The 20,412-nt window shown below is 39.0% G+C and overlaps 1 protein-coding gene across 4 annotated transcripts in view; it reads left to right on the forward strand.

Moving 5' to 3' along the window:
- The window catches only part of LOC140620417 (suppression of tumorigenicity 18 protein), a 137,846-nt gene that overhangs the window by 62,340 nt on the left and 55,094 nt on the right, over positions 1-20,412 (forward strand). For all 4 annotated transcript variants that reach the window (XM_072804642.1, XM_072804643.1, XM_072804641.1 and 1 more), the window contains exons 5-6: positions 9,165-9,364; positions 16,245-17,036. In XM_072804642.1, the coding sequence (XP_072660743.1) occupies positions 9,165-9,364; positions 16,245-17,036 (992 nt within the window). The remainder of the gene's footprint in view (positions 1-9,164; positions 9,365-16,244; positions 17,037-20,412) is intronic.

The raw sequence follows: 20,412 nt of genomic DNA on the forward strand, positions 1-20,412 counted from the left end.
TCTTTTTCATTCTTCCTTAATTTCCTGGTTGACCCTTTCATCTTTTAGCAGGATGGTCCTTAACCTCCACGTGTTTGAGGTCCTTCCAAACTTCTTGTTGTGATTTAGTTCTAATTTCAAGGCATGATGGTCTGAGAATATGCAGGGGACAATCCCAATCTTTTGGTATCAGTTCAGACCCGATTTGTGACCCAGTATGTGGTCTATTCTGGAGAAAGTTCCATGTGCACTTGAGAAGAATGTGTATTCAGTTGATTTTGGATGTAAAGTTCTGTAGATATCTGTGAAATCCATCTGGTCCAGTGTATCATTTAAAGCTCTCGTTTCTTTGGAGATGTTGTGCTTAGAAGACCTATCGAGTATAGAAAGAGCTAGATTGAAGTCACCAAGTATAAGTGTATTGTTATCTAAGTATTTCTTCACTTTGGTTATTAATTGATTGATATATTTGCAGCTCCCACATTCAGGGCATATATATTGAGGATTGTTAAGTCCTCTTGTTGGATAGATCCTTTAAATATGATATAGTGTCCCTCTTCGTCTCTCACTACCGTCTTCGGGGTAAATTTTAGTTTATCTGATATAAGGATGGCTAATTTCTTTTGAAGACCATTTGAATGGTAAATGGTAAACCTTTTATTTTCAGGCTGTAGGTGTCCTTCTGCCTAAAATGAGTCTCTTGTAGACAGCAAATAGATGGGTCCTGCTTTTTTATCCAGTCTGAAACCCTGCGCCTTTTGATGGGGTCATTAAGCCCGTTCACATTCAGTTACTATTGACAGATATGAGTTTAGTGTCATCATGATATCTATTCAGTCCTTGTTTTTGTGGATTGTTCCACTGAACTTCTTCTTAAAGGGGAATTTTAAGAGTCCCCCTTAAAATTTCTTGCAGAGCTGGTTTGGAGGTCACATATTCTTTCAGTTCCTGCCTGTCTTGGAAGCTCTTTATCTCTCCTTCCATTCTGAATGAGAGCCTTGCTGGATAAAGTATTCTTGGTTGCATGTTCTTCTCATTTAGGACCCTGAATATATCCTGCCAGCCCTTTCTGGCCTGCCAGGTCTCTGTGGAGAGGTTTGCTGTTACCCTAATACTCCTCCCCATAAAAGTCAGGGATTTCTTGTCTCTTGCTGCTTTAAGGATCTTCCCTTTATCTTTGGAATTTGCAAGCTTAACTATTAAATGTCGAGGTGTTGAACAGTTTTTATTGATTTTAGGATGGGATCTCTCTATTTCCTGGATCTGAATGCCTGTTTGCCTTCCCAGATCAGGAAAGTTTTCAGCTATGATTTGTTCAAATACATATTCTGGCCCTCTGTCCCTTTCGGCGCCCTCGGGAACACCAATTAAACGTAGGTTTTTCTTCCTCAGGCTGTCGTTTATTTCCCTTAATCTATCGTCATGGTCTTTTAATTGTTTGTCTCTTTTTTCCTCAGTTTCCCTCTTTACCATCAACTTGTATTCTATGTAACTCACTCGTTCTTCCACCCCGTTAACCCTCGTCGTTAGGACTTCTAGTTTGGATTGCATCCCATTCAATTGATTTTTAATTTCTGCCCGATTAGATCTAAATTCTGCAGTCATGAAGTCTCTTGAGTCCTTTATGCTTTTTTCTAGAGCCACCAGTAGCTGTATAATAGTGCTTCCGAATTGGCTTTCTGACACTTAATTGTAATCCAGATTTTGTAACTCTGTGGGAGAGAGGACTGTTTCTGATTCTTTCTTTTGAGGTGAGGTTTTCCTTCTAGTCATTTTGCTCAGTGCAGAGTGGCCAAAAACAAGTTGTATTGGGAAAAGGAGAAAAAGAGAAGAGAGAAAGAAGGAAAGAAAAGAGAAAAAGAAAAAAGGAAGAAAAAAGAAAGAAGAGAGAAGAAAAAGAGAGAAATGAAATAAAGGGGAAAAAAGGATGGGGGAAGCAAACAAATCAGAAAGCAAAACAAAACAAAACAAACAAAACAAAACACGGGGGAGTATCTTCTGATTCTGTGTACTTTAAGTCCCTTGACTTCCCCTGGAACTTGTCCGTCTAGCTGGTCTTCTGGGGGAGGGGCCTGTTGTGCTGATTTTCAGGTGTTAGCACTTGGGGGAGCTGCTCTGCCCCCTGCCTGGTGCAGGGCTCAGTGGGGGTTGTTCACCCCGTGAGGCCCCAGGAGGAACAACCGCAGTGGCGGGGCCAGCTCTGCAGCCCTGGAGTCAGCTCCCGCAGTCACCACGGAGCTCTCCGTCTGCAGGGCCTGGAGGCTCCGGGGCGGGGCCGCTGATCTGCTCAGCTGGGGCAGGAGCGTCCTCGCTGTCCCGGGCCCTCCCGGCCTCTGCCTGTCCCGGGGGGAGGCCGGATCCTGGGCTGTGTCCCGGCGCCCTGTGCTCCGGGGCCTGCGCTGTTGGATTCGCGCTCCAACCCCTCAGCCCCCTCCGCGGAGCTGCCCCCGAGCCCCCCGAGCTGCTCCCGCCCCGCAGCCCCCTCCGCGGAGCCGCCCCCGAGCCCCCCCGAGCTGCTCCCGCCCCGCAGCCCCCTCCGCGGAGCCGCCCCCGAGCCCCCCGAGCTGCTCCCGCCCCGCAGCCCCCTCCGCGGAGCCGCCCCCGAGCCCCCCCAGCTGCTCCCGCCCCGCAGCCCCCTCCGCGGAGCCGCCCCCGAGCCCCCCGAGCTGCTCCGGGTCCCGCCGTGCGCGCTGCAGCCCTTAGGGAGCTCGGCGCACTCTCCCGGGGCGCAGGTGTCTGTTGGTGTCCCCGGGAGCCCGAGGGCATCCCCTCCCTCCTGGGTCCTGCTCCACCTCCCCGCGAGCCCCTTTCCCCCGGGAAGGTCGGTGCAGCTCCTGCTCCTCCGGGACGGGGCTCTCCTGTCCTGGGGACACTCGCCCCGGCCTCAGCCCGGCTCCTCGCGGGGCCCCTCCCCCTTGGAGGCCTTTTGTTTCTTTCTTTCTTTTTCCCCGTCTTCCTACCTTGATAGAAGCGCGAACTCTTCTCACTGTAGATTCCAGCTGGTCTCTCTTTAAATCTCAGGCCGAATTTGGAGATTTTCAGGATGATTTGAAGGTTATCTAGGTAATTTGGTGGGGACAGGTGACTGGGGACCCTACTCTTCCGCCGTCTTGCCCCTCCTCCGGAACATTCTTATTAGAGCCTGCACTGGTATATTTAATGAAAAAATTACATACATCCTCTAAGTTTAGAGATAGCAGTAATAGTTACTCTTCTCTTCTAGAATATAAGTAATAGTTACTCTTCTTTCTAGAATATAAGATTATATATATATATATATAATATAAGATTATATATCTAGAATATAAGATTTTGGATTTACTATTTTGGTGATGTGAAGGAAGAAGTTTTAGAGGATTCCACTTTTGGTTATCACTTTATTAGCCAGCAAGCCAATATATATTTTTGCATTTATGTGGTGTTGAAAGAGTCTAAACACCTTTTCATTTTGTTTATCAGTTCTTTTGTAAGTGCCTACCCACATCTTTTGCCCACTTTTTAAATTGATTCCCATTTTCTTATTTATTTGCAATAATTCTTTTTACATTCTGTATATACATTTTTAAAAATAAAGATAAATTGCAAATACCTTCTCCCACTCAGTAGCTTGGTTTTTCTACTGTCTTGTTAGTCTTTTAAATCCATAATTCTTCTGGAATTGTTCATTGTATACACTATAAGGTAGGAGTCAAAACATTTTATTTTTCAGATAGCTATCCAGTTGACTCAGTGCCATTCATTGAAGAAACAACCCTTTTCTCAATGACATCATTGTCAAAAATTGACCATATATGTGTGAGCCTATTTCTAGACCCAGTGGATGGAACATCTATTCTGTTTCATTACTCTGTTTATGCTTGCACAGCACCCTATGTCAAGTACAATAGGTTTATGATAAACTTTGACATTCACAACTATAAAGTCTTTCAACTTTGTTGTATTCTTCAAGATGGTTTATACTATTCTTAATTCTTTTTATTTTCATACAAATTTTAGAATTAAGTGGTTAATTTCTAAAAAAAATTTGTTCTTGGGGTTTTGTTTGAGATTGTGTTGGATCTAATATAAATTTGGGGAGAATTGAAATCTTGCAATACTGAATCTTTTATTCTATACACTTCTTATGTTTCTCTATTCAGTTCTTTAATTTTCTTTAAATGTCTGCATAAGTTTTATATATCTTTTGTTAGATTTATTCCTAAGCATTTATATTTCTGTGCATTATAAATGGTTTTATTTTAAAAATATTTTTCTAATTTTTTATTGATGGTTTACAGAAGTTCAAATAATTTTTAATGACTTAATTATATTTGCTTCCTTCTTTTAATGTTTTATCTGTAGAATCTTTTGGATTTTCTTCAAATAAAATCATGTCTGAAAATAATAATAGTTTAAGTTTTTTTCTTTTTAAATCATTATACCTTTTTTTCTGCCAGTCATCTTAATTCAAATTCATACTTCTTGGTCTTTTCTATAAGCCTGTGGTATTCTTCCTAATTAAAAGATATCTGTTTTTAATACCCACTATGAATATTCCACAGAAATGGAGCATATAGTTTCCTTAGGCTCAGAGATTCATAGTTTTCATTGTTTTTTCTATTTTATTCTTTTGGGAGAGTGTACTAAGAATGTATATATATATTGCCAAACCTGCATTTTTAAATTTGTTACATGTCTTCTTGTAACTTGCATTGAGAATTTATTAATGTGGAAAATAAACTGGAAAACTGTAGATCCCAGTGTATATTGAACAGATTTTGGGGATTCATAGTTCCCTAATTTGTTTTATTCTTTTTTGAAATCTACAAAAAAAAAAAATTGACTTCTAAACATACTTCCAGCACTGGGTCTATCATTAATGTTATCTAAATGCTGTGTTTCTCAATCATTGTTTTGAGTAAAATTTCACCATATGTTGTCATCAGAGGGAATACTGTTTCCAATTAGAATCTGAGTTTCTAAATGGAAACATTTCTCAAATACATAACCAAAATTTTCTCTCAAGTAAAAATACAGATCTTTCAAAGATATTTTAATAAAATCAAAGCCACAGATATGAAATATGGTGTTGAAAGGTATTTGGTGCATTGATAAAGTTCCCTGGAGGACTCAGGATGTTTAAAGCAACAGTTTGATTGAATAGAACAATAAATGCAGGGCTGAGTGTATTTTTTCTCTTTCTTTCTCATCTACTAGAAAAATATAGATAATAGAGCTCATTTATTTCCTTAACATTTCAGAGCTTCACAGATGGGAAAACACAACCCAGTGGAAATTATTTCTGGCAACCTTGAGAAGATATGTTAGCATTTTGTGGCATTTCTTTCAGTGACATGTAAAGCATGGCTTTCCCTCATTGCAGTGTCACAGTGAAGTGTCACAATAAAGCCAAAATAGTGTGCCCTTAGGGAAAACTAGGAAAAGGGACCATTTTCCATGCACACACAAAGGGTAATATTTATTATAAAGCCTTTCATTTTAGCTCCAAATGCTTCCTGGACCATGGCTACTTTGCAATGGAGAAATGCAGAGAATGTCAGATTTAAAGCAAATGCTATGTGTAAATATCATGCAATTTATATAAATGTAAATAATATGTAAAAAATTAGAAAGCATTTATGGACATACAAGCAGGCATAAATCTGTACAGTGTGCTTGGGAGAGTTTGTGATGTTGCATTGTCTCAGCATTAGCCTGATGTTGGTGGAGTCCAGGAGCACTGACCTGGGAGTCCGAACAGTTCTATCTTAACCTATTTTAGCCACTACCAGGACAGATGTTATCTTCTCTATCCACAACATGTGATGTAGAAATTACTTGTATTCAAGGGATAAGGAATTTGGTGTTCCAAAAAATTCAATTATTTTTCCCAGATTATACAGATAATATTACTTAAGGAACTTTATACGTAGAATCAAATAACAATAATTTATTTTAAGCTAAATTTGTACTTTTGATAAAATCTTACATATCCTCTTCATCCTTGCACAGTTATTATTTGGACCTAAACACTGAACTTGATTTTTACTACCATTACATGTCATCTCATTAAGTTCACTCTACTACTCCAGACTATGGACGTTTGGGGGAGGGAGCTTAATTAGATTTGCAACATCATTCCCTTGCTGAAACTCAGTATCATCTCCAGATCTGATGAGTGTCCTATTTATCTGCACCTCAATCACTGGGCAAAGAGCCCTGTGACAGGCAGCTTCCTTCCAGTTAAAGAGGTGGCTGGTTGATCCAGGTCTGACTTCACCCAGTTGTTAAATACATATGGAAATTTGTTTTAATTTGGCAACACTTAGGAGAGAGCATGAGCTTTGGGGTCCAATAGCCTAGGATTCAAATATCAGCCCCACTGATTATCATATATGATTTTGAGAATGATACTTGATTTTTTTTAAAGGTTTTTATTTATTTATTCATGAGAGATACAGAGAGGCACAGACACAGGCAGAGGGAGAAGCAGGGTCCATGCAGGGAGCCTGATGTGGGATTTGATCCCAGGTCTCTGGGATCATGCCCTGGGCTGAAGGCGGCGCTAAACCACTGAGCCACCTGGGCTGCCTGATATTTGTCTTTGTAAATGAGCTTTGATAACAATCTTAACAAGACAAAGTTTGTAAGGGTCTTATGGGTAGTAAATGTTCAGTCTCATTCATCAAACATCAAAGAAAGAAATGACATTTTTCTGACTGACCAGTTCTTTATTAACTAGTCATCACCAAGGTCTTATTGGTTAGTGTTCCCTGGTATCTTTGTTTTGATAAACTTTCTTGGTCTCTTTCCCAGTACGAGTGTATGCTTAAATTGGTTTTTAGAATCTACTTTTCTTCCCTGTTTAATACCTAAATGATATTTGCCAGGAGCCTCTCATGATGGTTTGAGATAATAGTTTAGTGGTCTTGTATATTTTCTGAGTATTTTTGATGGAAGTTCACTGGATTCAGAAGACTTTAACTAGTTTGGGGAACTCCTTAAACTCTCCTCACATACCTAGGAAATTTATCCTTTTTGATATATTTCTCTGTCCCTCTTCCTTCCAAGATCAGTCTTCTCCTTGACAAAGAAAACTAGCATAAGGGTAACTCTGCTTCTTTATGCCTTCTCCCAATATATCACAACTGCATGTTGTAGACTTTTCCTTGACAAACCAGCATATATGTAGGCCATGTAAGTTTCCACTGTCTATAGTCTTCATATAAAGGCAGGTTTTTCCTCCCATAGTCATCTGGTTATATTCTCTTTTGTTCCATCTTCTATACAGAGTCACTTTAAATTTGGGCTCATCAGAGAGATTTTGCAAAGGGAAATTAGTTTATTTGGGAACTTCAGTATTCTCTTCCTCAGGAGAATTTTAAATTATTCACTTTTTAATCTTTTTTGAGAGATTTCTAACCTCTAGGATTTTCTCTCCTTCCAGATTCTTTTTTTTTTTTTTTCCTGGAAGGAATAGCCCTTTCTTTTCCCTATGAAGTTTTTTTAATCTACTGTTCTAAGTTCAAGAATTCTTTTTTTTTTTTAAGGATTTTATGTATTTATTCATGAGAGACACACACACACAGAGAGAGAGAGAGAGAGGCAGAGACACAGGCAGAGGGAGAAGCAGGCTCCATGCAAGGAGCCTAATGTGGGACTTGATCCCCAGTCTCCAGAATCAAGCCCTGGACTGAAGGCAGATGCTCAACCACAAAGCCACCCAGGCATCCCTGCTCCTGATGGTTAATAGATAATGGAAATTATCTATTTTATTATCCAGTGTATTTATTGAATGGACTTTTATGTTCTCTTTTTAGTTTAAAAGTATTTCCATTTCATATTAAAAGTCCTGTATGCTTTTTTTTTTTATGTCCATTTCATTTTTAAACTTTTATTGGGATTGTATGGGCTATAGGCAGTAGCCATCAATGTGATCAAGGAAATGTGCAGTGCTCACCACTCTTAAACTAGCCTGATCCTCGATGAATGTCAATAACTTCTATGGGGATCAGGAGGCTCCATGATCAGCATCTAACATTTTCTTGTTCCATCACCCTTTCATGGAAGCCAGGTGTCCCTAAATTCAAGAATTCTTGAACAACTATAATCAATTTTTAGGAACAGGTCACCATCTTTGCATTAATATATCCAAGAGGATAATTTAAGACCTTTGTCTATTTGATAATATTACTGAGTATCCAATCTTTTTTTTTGCATGTGATAGAGTAAGTAATATCTCAAATACTGAGTCTAAGATTCTCTAGTTTGCATTTTTGCTTCTAAAGCTCTTGCATTTTTCTTCAAAGGGCATTTTAATAAATATCTCTCACAGATTCACTGTGGGCCAAACCCTCTGGTCTCCCTGGATCTTGCCAAGAGAATATTTGTCTTAACTTCAGGATCTGCATTAATTCTGAGTGAGCTCTATGTAGGAAATCTGCTTTGAAAAGGCCGCCTTCAGGAGTATTTCCAAATAAAATCATATGAGGACAGGAGTAAGGATAAACTGTTGTCCATTTTTATGAAATCCAATCTTATTTCTCCTCCTTTTATTTGTTTGTTCTGTGTGCCAAATGTGTGAGAATCAGAAGGCAGGATGCCAGGTAGCATCTTTTCACCTTTTTAATTTTGTGTGTGTGTGTGTGTGTGTGTGTGTGTGTGTGTGTGTGTGACTGGATATGGGCTGACATAATGTTCCTAGCTTGCCCCTCCTTTTATGCTTTTCTTTTTCAGGTCAAAGCTCAGGATGTGGCATCTCAAGTTTGATGTGCAACTGTGGCAGAGATAAGCAGTTTGGGTAGCAAACAACTATTTGTAAAACCTTGTGATTTACCCATACTGGACACGTGTTTTTGTGTCTGGTGGTATATTTTTCACATTAGCTGTTTCTTAGGATTAGCAAACCAGTGCAAATCTTGTTTCATCCCTCCCTGGGTATTTAATGTAGTGCCAAGCAAAGCACAGATTAACATATGCTTACTCAGGATTAAGGATGAATTTTTTTTTTTTAACTCTTCTGATAGGCAGTAAAATAGAATCCACACAGTTCAGTAGATTCAATGGATGGGCTGTTTTCGTTAGTGCCAACAACTCACCCTAAACCTTTAGTCCTAGGTCCACAGGCTTTGGGTTATACTTCATGGAAATCAAATGACAAGTAGCAGTAAAGTCTCCATGTTCTTAATTTGCCTCAATCACTGCAGTGCTGCATATGATTGCTCCATGGCGAAGAAGAGGAGAGCTGCAGAGCAGGCTTTGGGCGTCCCAGTCAACAAGAGAAAATCCCTGCTAATGAAGCCCCGACACTACAGCCCAAACCTGGACTGCAGAGAAGAATGTGATGACAGGACCCAGGCGGAGGAGGAAGATGGCTTCGCAGAAGCCAGCGATCACACTGCCACAGGTAGCAAGCGGGTGTGGCACAAACTTTATCTACTTCCTGACACCAAATCCTCGGTCTTTAGAATATATAGTCCGTGTGCTGTAGAAGCACATTCTCATTTGGAAGCAAAATCAAACATTTATTTCACTCAGCATCCATTTCCCAAGAACCAATTTTTTTAAAATCAGTAACTGCAGAGAGTCTAAATATAAGCTGTGGAGAGAGTCCTTGCCTGAGTTCATTTTCAAAAGCACAGAATTGGACTGTGCCTCTTTTTGAAGAAAATGAAAGATACTAAGCCTTAAAGTTAAAGAGTACCTTGACTCCCTAATAGGATGGATGTCTATCCCTGAAAGAACCCCTAAAAATGAAAGGATATATTTAAGCTTAAGGTATCTCAGTTATGACATATATAAATAAGGCATTTGATTTTTTGTTTTATAAACAGAGTGTTATTTGCCCCCCAAAAAATATAATTGATAATAGCAACACAGACTAATGCAGATGGCTTGTGACCTTAATCTTTTCACCATTTTTAATATAAATGCTTATAGAAATGGACTTAGCAGAAGGGATCTGAAGTTGGCACCCTAGTGTCTTCTTCAGTAGGAAAATGATGTGTTATAGAAAATGCATCACTGTGCCCATTAGTTCTGAGACAAATGATTTTCGATCATCTTTAGGCACACATTATATTTCATGAATTCGATTCTTCACTCACTCATGAAATACTGTTTGCATGCTAAGTGATATGTAGTTACTACTTTGAAATTTTAGGATGTGTTTCTCCCCAGTCTACAGTTACTCCTATTAGGTTCCTGGTAGTCATAGTGCCTCCAGGAGTTGGACCATCACCAACTACTTTGTGCATGAGGCTGAAATTGAAGGATATGCAAAATATCTAAAAAATTTATGAAAAAAATGGAAATCAAAAGCTGGACTGATTAGAAAATGAAATGAGGTGTACATCTATTCTATGAAATAGTTATTTTCTGAATGTGACTTTTTAAGGAATTAAAACATACTAAATAAGATGTTATTTGAAAAGAATAATAATAAACCAAAGGTATAATAAACCAAAGGCAAAGAGCTCTTAGATTATAAATATCTATTATAGACAGAATTAGAGTAACAGCAATAGGAATTACTAGAAAAGATACAAAAGCATACTCACTGACTGAGCACAAAAGTCAGAGCCCAACCATTAGATCTTCAGTAATCTTGGCTTGCAAGTAAGTTGAGATTCTGTAGTGAAAACAAAGTTGTATGCTGATTTGACAGTGTTTAAGCAAATGTCCTGGCTTTTCTGAATTTACCATATGGCTTAAAGCTTATCTGTAAATTATAATCATCCTTGACTGTTTCTGTTTCCTTGAGCTGGTCATTTTTGTGGATTTATGAAAATTGCCGTTTGAATATAGTATTAGGGAAGGTCCTTGAATTGATGTGGTTAGACTTGAGGCATAATTCATTTGGTTGACATTAATTCACCGGGTATTTTTTTTATATGGGCATCTTTTTACACCAACACACTCTTGTAAGTGCCTTAGGGACAAGGACTGTATCTGCCCACTGGACCTCCTGCATTTTTTTTTTTGGACCTCCTGCCTTTTATGTTAGTCGTGTGATGATCGTAGATGCTTAGTATCAACCTAGAAAATATACTGTCTAGATGTACTCAGTGAAACATTCAGTTACAAACACTGATGGACATCTATTTGCAGGTTCACAAATGTTATCTATTTTTATATTTAGCACTGGAAGCACTGCTAATAATGAATATGCTGAAATTATAGTGGTAGTGGCCATTATTTTTGAATTCTTAATATATTCCAGGCACATAAATTATATCATTTAATCCACCCAACAATGACATGAGGTATGCATGATTATGGTCCCAATTTTACAGATGAGATCATTGAAGACCAAAGAGATTTAATGCTTAAGGTAATGCAGCTTGTAGGTGTTGAAAAGAAGATAATTAGGACACAATTGAAGGATAAGCAAAATAATTATTTCCCAGCTAACCGTGCTCCATAATCCAATCATCCATGCTCTGACCACCTTTAGAAAGTAGATAGGACAGCTGAATTCATTTAATGGCAAAACTATGTCTCATACCCTGAAGTAGCTGTTTTTCAAAGAGCTGCAGGTGGGCATTAATGGTGATAGAAGAGAAAGTAGACAAAAACACACAGATAACACCTTCTTCACTGGGGCAAACAGAATACAAGCTTGCAAAGTACTAGCAGAAGGTAGGACAAGCTCAGGTTTTCCCAACACAGACAAGGAAAAGACGGGTTACCGAGAAGTGAGATTAGCCAAATGTATGGAGTCCCTCCTCAGTTTCTAAGCTCATGCTCTTGACTCAGAGATATCTGTCAAAATTATAGGAACTCTAGGGGCTGAGATGATCATTTTAACACATCTCTCAACAAAGCGCAAATAAGGGATAAGCCACACTGGTTTTAGAACTTTGAAAGATAAATTCATTTTTTCTAGTGCTTTTATTCCCAGCAAGATTTACATATTCAAGAGACCTGGAAAACTAGTTTATCTATACAAGTAATTTTGATAGTTTCCGAAACAGAACTAAAATCCAATTGTAAAAAATCCAGTTATATTAAAGGAGTCAAACTCAAAACTTGTGATTTTCAGAGGAATTTTTAAAGTTGTTTTGAGCAGAACAGCTGATACATAATGTGGGAATCCATTAGCATATACTTTCTAGGATTACCAGACCCCTTGGAGTAGAGACTTTGGTTTTAAGCAAATAAATAAATATGAACTTTTTCATATCCAGCAAAAACATTTATTATTTTACTCTATGTTATAGAAGGTGTCATCCAGCTCCAGCCTCTTCTCCTGGTCCACACTTTGAAATGTTTTCAGGGGGAGGAAGGGGTGTGCTAGGTAAACTCCAACTCTCTGACTGCTCCAGGGGAGTGTGCCTTAGGAATTTTCTGACCTACACTGTTGTACTGAGAAAGCCAAGGTGTGGTTACCTGTTAGTTTTTGTCTTGTTATTGCTGTTTATTCATTTTTACATATTTTATTTATAATTTAGGAGTCATTGATTTTGATTGAAAGTCAACTGACAATTGCATTTTAGTATCTTCTTATAATTTCACTCTTGAAAGTATCTGAACTTGGGAAAATAATAGACTATTAGTATGCTGAACAGTTTCTTCTAAGGGTTGCTGTGTTTTGTAAACATCAGTAGAGACATACGACCTTCCTGGGCTGTGGGATCTGGGATAGCTTTGTGCAGAAGAATGGGCATAGGGTCAGGAAACCGTGGCCCTGGGTCTGGATCTCAGCCCCTCCACCTCCACCCCCTCCGCCACTGGCTAGCTGTGATCTTGATCTCCTAGCCCCTTAGGAAATAGTTTCCCTTCTATAAAATGGAGTAGAAAATCTCTTTCTTGTTGTTACTGTAAAGATTAAGTGCAGTAAGGAATACCATGCCAGGAACATAACAGTTTATTGTTCTAGGATGTCACTGGATCTTCCTCATTTAAAAGATGAGGACCCAGGACTCAAGAGATGCAGGCCTGCCCCAAGGTCACACAGGCAGGTGTTGCTGGGCCAGCAGCTCAGCGCCAGTCTCTGGACCTCAAAATCATAGAGGTTTTCCCTCCATGTTGTGCATTGTGCATTGAAACTCCAGTTTCTGAAGGTAATTACCTTCAGAATAGCAATTCCATAGCATATGTGACATGGGTGCTAAACTGGTTCAGTCTCTTTCACACTGTGGACTGTGCCTATTCTCAGGGATCAGTTTCATCTTATTTGTGTGGAGGGTCCCATGTATTCTCTGCTGTTACTATCATCTGAAGTTGTATCTGGGGAAGGGAGAAGACAGCCATCATTTACTGAACACCTGTTGTGTGGCTTCTGCTTTGTGCGTGTTCCCATGTAGACTCTGCAGTGTGCCTTACTGTGAGTGAGGACATGGGGTTCAGAAAGGTCAAGGATGCCTTGAGGTTTGCACAGACTTGAGCTTACAAGCCCAGAATCAAAACCAGGTTAGTTATTTCACTGACAAAGGTATGTCAGTGAATGAATCACTGGGCCACCGATGAAAATAAAAACACACTAATGTAAAAAGGTAGGCAGCCCATTACAAAGCAAAGAGAAAAAAGAACCTCGTCACAGATCTGTCAGGTTCAAAAGCTAACTCAACTTTTTTTTTTTTTTTTAATAATGATAGTGAAAGCCAGAGAGGGGTGGGTATATGGAAAGTTGGTTTGCAAATTTGTGGAACATCCCTGGAAACCATCGCGTGTGATACACGTAGGCACCTCTATCGGCAGGACTCCTCTCTTTCTGAAGAATAATTAATAAATATTTTCTTTTAGCATATAACAAACAGTTGAACCAAACAATTATGTAAACTGGAAATGACCCAAAATGCTAGCAGTTGGCAGCAGCACAGTGAAACGCATTGTCGTGCACATGTGCGTTTTTGTCACTCCCGCCTCTCTGGTGATCTGCACTTAATAGGAATATTTTAAACTATGTAGCTAAGCAACAGAGGTAATTGTTGCTTTCTAGAGCTTTTGTTAGCACTCTAACACAGCCCAAATATGCATAATTAGGTATAATGTCTATAAATCATTATTGTACACATGTGGGTAGTTAAGTGGAGTGAGAGAATAGTTCAATGAATTGAGCATATTCACTGAAAATGCTTTTTATTTGTTTTCTGTAGTTCATAATACTTTAAAATTATCATAACCCTTTACACTTTCTCCTAATAGCCAACTGTGATATTGAGAAAAACTTCATTTGCATTTTAGACTATGTTTAATATATTATTTAAACCTGGAATTCCTCTGATATGAATTCAGAAGGGAATAGACCATCCTATCAAATATGATGTGCTTGTTTATCCAGCTTATTTTCTAGGAAGTAAAATGTTAAATTTTTCAGTTTATGTTGAATAGATCCCAACAAAAGACTGCACCCTATAATCAGCATTATTTAAAGGGGCTAGTGTTGTGACTAAATTCTTCCCTTCATCCAAAAATGCTTTTAGTTACTATGGCAATATTTACTTGATCCTGGCAGTCCAGTGTTGATTTAGGGAGATAATTACCAGAAAGGAAGATGATGGAGATGTATTTTTGAGTGTCCTTGTCAGAGACAATGTTTATAAAAAATTAAATGAGACTAAAAAAGGCACATTGTCTTCTGCACAGACACCCTCTCCTGCAGCCATCACATGGGATGGCTGTCCTTTTCTTCCCCCCAAAGATGTTTATTAGCACAGAATGCACTTCACTTGTGTCTTTCACAGTCTTTAAGGGGGCTTATTATTTTGTGTTGCCCATCCCCCACTCAGCCTTCAGAGACACAGAAATGGTCCTGCTTCTTCTTTCTTCTCTCTCTCTCTCTCCCTCTCTCCATTTTTTTTTTCTTTTTTTTTTTTTTTTAGTCTTAGTGAATATCAGGGGAGACCATTCCTTAGTTGTCTGGTGCATTTCACAGCCGCGTGTGTTCTGGGTGTCTTGCTCCCCATACTACCTTGTATGCTAAACCAGGAGTAGGTCAACTAGTAAATCTGCACCCTTAATTGTTGTGTTTGCATTGGGACAGGCTTGGGTAGGCTATCACTATATATATATGTGTGTGTATTATATATATATATATGTATATATATATATATAATACACACACATTTATGTGGGTATATGCATATGCATGTATACATACACACACACATATATATACATACATATGTATACATATGACTATATACACACATACTATCACTCACTGCAGCTGGACACTGCCAAGAGTAACAGGGTTAACACTAACAACTGGATTGGGACAACAGAGATCCAGTGGACTGTCCTGGACAGACTAGCATATGGAGACCTGTTCATAGTCATAGGGCTCTTTGACTGTCAAGACTTCAGTAGGCCCACTACTGAAAACAATTAATTAATGTTCCATGTACTCCTACCATCTCCATCTCTCATCTCATTGCCCTCTTACACAAGTGCATGCAAGTACCAGGCCAGAAAATATGTCACTATTTAAGATATTTGATCATGCTGGGGCGCCTGCAGGGCTCAGTCAGTTAAGCGTCCAACTCTTGATTTTACCTCAGGGTCATGAGATCAAGCCCTGTGTCAGGCTCTGCACTCAGGACAGAGTCTGCTGGAGATTCTCTCCTTCTGCCTCCCTCGCCCTCCCTTCTCTCTCAAATAAATAAATTAATAAATAATCCTTTTAAAATAAAGATATTTGATCATGCTAAATCTCCCATTTACTTGTATTTCCCTTGGCATGGAATTTCTATGTGACAGTTGTGAAAGTGAACAGGAAGCCTTGGAAGCTTCATAACTCTTTTAGTTATCATCTGTAGTGGATGTATTTTGTCTTTTAGCTAACATTCCATAAAATCTGAAAGTATGTGTGAGAAACTGTGGCGGTAGAGAACATAAACCAAATAAGCTTTGAAAATACATTGCCATGCTAGCAGAGAAATCTGATGTGTAGTATTGTGCATATTTGATTTCCTTCTGGTTGGCTAGGATTTGCAAATATGAGAGGTACAGTAACAACAATTTCACAATCAGCATTCTGTTATTGTTAAGTATCTATTTCAGCACTCTGGAAACAATTAGCTCTTAATATGCTGAAAAGTCTACTAGCTCACTTCTTTAAATGCAATTCTCTGAATATTAAGGTCTATTTTGTTTTGTTTCATTTTAAGAAGATATATATTTTTCTCTTCAGTGTTTATAAAATTGATAGAGCCCACATATTTGCATACTGTACTTATTGTATACGTATATCTATATCAATCCATCTCTTATCTACATATTGGTGCAATTTTCATAAAATATTTTTTACTTTTTTTTTAATTATTGGCTTTCTTTTTCTATAGAGGAAATCATGATAAAACCTATGGATGAGAACCTTCATTCGACTGCACAAGAAAACTCCAATGGGAAGGAAGACAGATATGGCTGCTATCAAGAGCTCGTGGTCAAATCTTTAATGCACTTGGGAAAATTTGAAAAAAATGTGTCTGTTCAGACCATAAGTGAGAATTTAAATGACAGTGGCATCCAGTCTCTAAAAGCAGAAAGTGATGAAGCTGATGAGTGCTTTTTGATTCATTCTGATGATGGAAAAGAAAAAATTGATGATTCCCAGCTTCAGTTCTGCTCCTCAGATGACAGTGAAAGTAACTCTGAAAGTGCAGAGAATGGTTGGGACAGTGGCTCCAACTTCTCAGAAGAAACCAAACCACACAGGGTCCCAAAGTATATTTTAGTGGATAATAGGAAAGACCTATTGGAAGTTCCTGAAATAAAAACTGAAGGTGACAAGTTTATCTCTTGTGAAAACATGTGTGATTCTGAAACCGAAAGGAGAGACCCACAGAATGCACACGTGGAACCTCTGGATGGCAAAGCCCAGCTCTCTTTCTCTGGGATGGAGGAAGAGAATAATGAGTGTCTGGCAGCTACGACAGAAGAGTCTGTTGACCTGGAGAAAGCGAAGGGGAACTTGAGTTTGCTGGAGCAGGCAATTGCTCTCCAGGCTGAGCGAGGTTGTGTTTTCCATAACACCTACAAAGAGTTGGACAGGTTTCTACTGGAACACCTTGCTGGGGAACGGAGGCAAACCAAAGTTATTGACATGGGTGGAAGACAAATCTTTAACAATAAACGTAAGGCGCGTTTTTTTGCATTTATTTTAGGAATAAAATTGCTTTAAGGGTTGGAAGAAAAATTAGTAAGATTTGATTACCACTTCCAGATAGCTTTTGACAACTTGATGCAATTTAAAAACCAGTTCATATTATAAAATAAACAATTTCTTTTTTTCTCTGCTGTCTAGATTATTCTCAGGTCAAGCTTGGTCAGTTTTGCAATGATTTTACACACAAAATAAGAATCATTGCCTCTTTTTCTCTTAATTTGACAACTTTTAAAAAGTATATACTACTTGTATAGTACTATATTGGACATGTTAGAAGTACATTTTTACTTTTTGGATTTTAAACCATTTTGTTAATCAAATCAATTCTAGAAATTTAATTTTTCCTTCCTACTTTCTTTATGGGATCATCTAGCACCTTTGGAGCTTCAAAATAATGGCAAGCTACTGGCAAGTCAGACAGGATGCTCTGAACCCTCTTAGGATAAAACTGGAGGTTACTGCTTTAATAACCCTATGCTTTTACCAGGTTTGTAACTCAAGGCCACAAATATGTGGGCCAAATATGAATGGGAAGAATAAATGTGCTTGGAGGAGACCTGAAAACTGTTCCTCAACTTTAAGGAAGTTGTGTCTCATCTCCCATAAAGCTACTCCCCCGCCCCCTCCACCCTGAGTCTTGCACCAGATGGACCTGGTGATAATTCCCAAATGGTGGTTCTCAAGTACCTAGAAGGCTTAAGATTGGTATTTCCCAGATCTTATCATACTTACTGCTCCAGAACTTGCATTTTTTAAGTGTGTTTTTTAGATGTTTATTGGATGCCTCAAAGTCTTAAAGAACCATAGAATTAGGAATATCTTAGAGAAAATCAAGGTCATGGCCCCTAGGAGCTTGCAAGAATAATATGTGAGTTATGGTTTGGATGATCTGCTTGCTGAGATTTATGCAGAAATGAATTGTATATTTTGTCATCTTGAGTCTATTTTAGTACTCACCTGCAATCTTGTCAATTATTATCTTGCAGCTCAGAACTGAGAAAATAAACAAACGAAAAATAAATAAAATAATGTCACATAGTGAGAAGCAAGATAGTAATACTATACAAACTTACTGCCAGGGTTGGGTTTGGGACAGAATATCAATTAACAATGTGTGGTTTGGGACAGGACCCACTACCAGCTTTGTGCACTCCACTAATATGCAACTTGCTGAACTTACCTGTGTGCATGTTTTTTTTGTTTTTTCTTGGGGACTACAGAATCAAAAACGTAGATAAAATTGACTTCAAATTCCAAAAGGTCATAATTTGCCATCTACTATATTTCATTCATTCTAAGATATACTGTTTTCTCATTTTAAAATCTCTGAAATTAGAAGTGTGTGCCATACTTTAATTTTCAATATTTTTTTTTCTTTCTTACTAACACCCAAAATGATGTTGCATGATACAACTGATGATATCTTCTAGCCAATGAAATTCGGTGTTTGGAGAGATTTTTTGTGCCATAGCTTAAAATATTTGACAATCCTTTGGCCATTTTTATAGAACTTAACAAGTTTTGTTTTCAAAAACTAAGAAGGCAATAGAATCTGTGTTTGTAAACATGGGTCATATAAGATTTAGAGAATTATTAATGACTCTGGCTAATTCAACAGTGTATCCTATTGTGGGAATCATGATCCTGCCTTGGGGTGTTCAAAGCCTATGCAAGAAGATCCAGATCAGACTAGTATCAAACAGAGGGAAAAAGAGGTAAAGCCCATAATGCATGGGAACTATAGGGTTCATCTAGAGGATACTTGCAGAGTCCAAATTAGATATTCACTTTCCTGTTCTTTATTCTAGATGTGGGAGCCAGTGGCTTAAAAGATGCTTCATCCTCTGGTGTGCATTCCATGTTCATAGGCCAATACTCGTACCAGCTGACATTCATGCTCTCCACAATACCTTCCTAATTTCCCATATACCTTGGGCATGCGACCCCACTGTTAAAGGACAGAGCACTAGCATTTTAAAATACCATTTTACCCAAGGCTTCAATGAGTCAGCAATTCTAAAATTAAAATTGCTACTAAGCATTTAGTGAGACTTTAGGTCGCAATGTGTATAGTCACCATAGAATTTACTGTACAGGCTAAGACACTTTCAGAGTGAAGAGGAGTGCTATGAACAACCACATGAGTATATCAGGTATGAATAAGACAGTCCCAGGCAAACAGGGATGTAAGGTCACCAGAGTATAAGGTCACCCTCATTATGCAACATTCAGCAAAGAAAACAAAAGGAGAAGAGCCAGGCCTAAGAGTCACCTGAGAGCTCAAGCTCTGGCTTCTTATCATGCAAACAGGTTCTGCCCCACAGAGCATTTCATGGCATCTGTTTCACCCAGCAGAGGAGGCTTGCAGACAAACGTGCATGATGGACTGTCAGTGGACCACACCTGGTCAGGTGCCAGCCCTGCCTTATCTCCCACACCCTCTCTGGCTTCCTATAGACAAATAATGTGGCAAGGAGGGGAAATGCGCGGCGCCAAACCTTTCAATGTGGTTTAGAAATGTGGCCTCATCTGGACCAGGTCCAAGGAAGGAAGGGCATCAAAATCCACATTGCTTCTCCTCCTTTCTAATTCTCTCTCCTACACAGTGTCAACCCCCCTTAGTGTCACTTCAGTCAAACTTCAAGGATTTTTGACTCTCCATCAACAGATATTATAGGCCTAAAACAACTTCAAATTTGGCAACATTTTTGGATTAAGTAAAACATGTATCCACAAAATAATAGAATAACTAAAAACTCTTATATGCCTCTTTGTTTCTTGCAAAAGAGAGAACAGTCTCAACACTATGGCATTTAAATCCTGTGTCTCATGAAACATAAGTGTCTGCCACTCAAGGCATCCCAATCTTTGAGCTGTTCATTTATCACATACAATTTCCAGTTTTCTCATGCTGACCACCCCCTCCCAGGCAGAGTGTGCATAACTTGAAGGATCCTTGGCTCCTCCCCCTTCACTGAAAGCATGCCCCCAAATAATTGCATTACATACAACCTGCTGTGCCCATCTGCTCAGGACCATTTATAATCCAACAACTAGGGTGGCACGATATCACAGAGGCATGTGTACTCATCGCAATATTCCGCCCTGGAGACGGCTGTCGCATCCATGACATTGCTCTTCTCTCAGTACCATGCTTGGAGCAGGAGCATATGATATGGGGCCTCCACAGCCTCATGCTGCAGGACTCTGCCCCCTATTCCGCTGCCGGCAGCTTTCCTATGGCAGGAGCACACAGATTATTTATTTTCACTCTCAGCATCAAGTGGATTCATTATTCATGATACGTCGTGTTCTGAGAAGCCTGCAGCCAGCCTCCATTCCAC

Source organism: Canis lupus, chromosome 28 (genome assembly GCF_048164855.1).
Source record: "Canis lupus baileyi chromosome 28, mCanLup2.hap1, whole genome shotgun sequence".
Taxonomy (NCBI): Eukaryota; Metazoa; Chordata; class Mammalia; order Carnivora; family Canidae; genus Canis; species Canis lupus.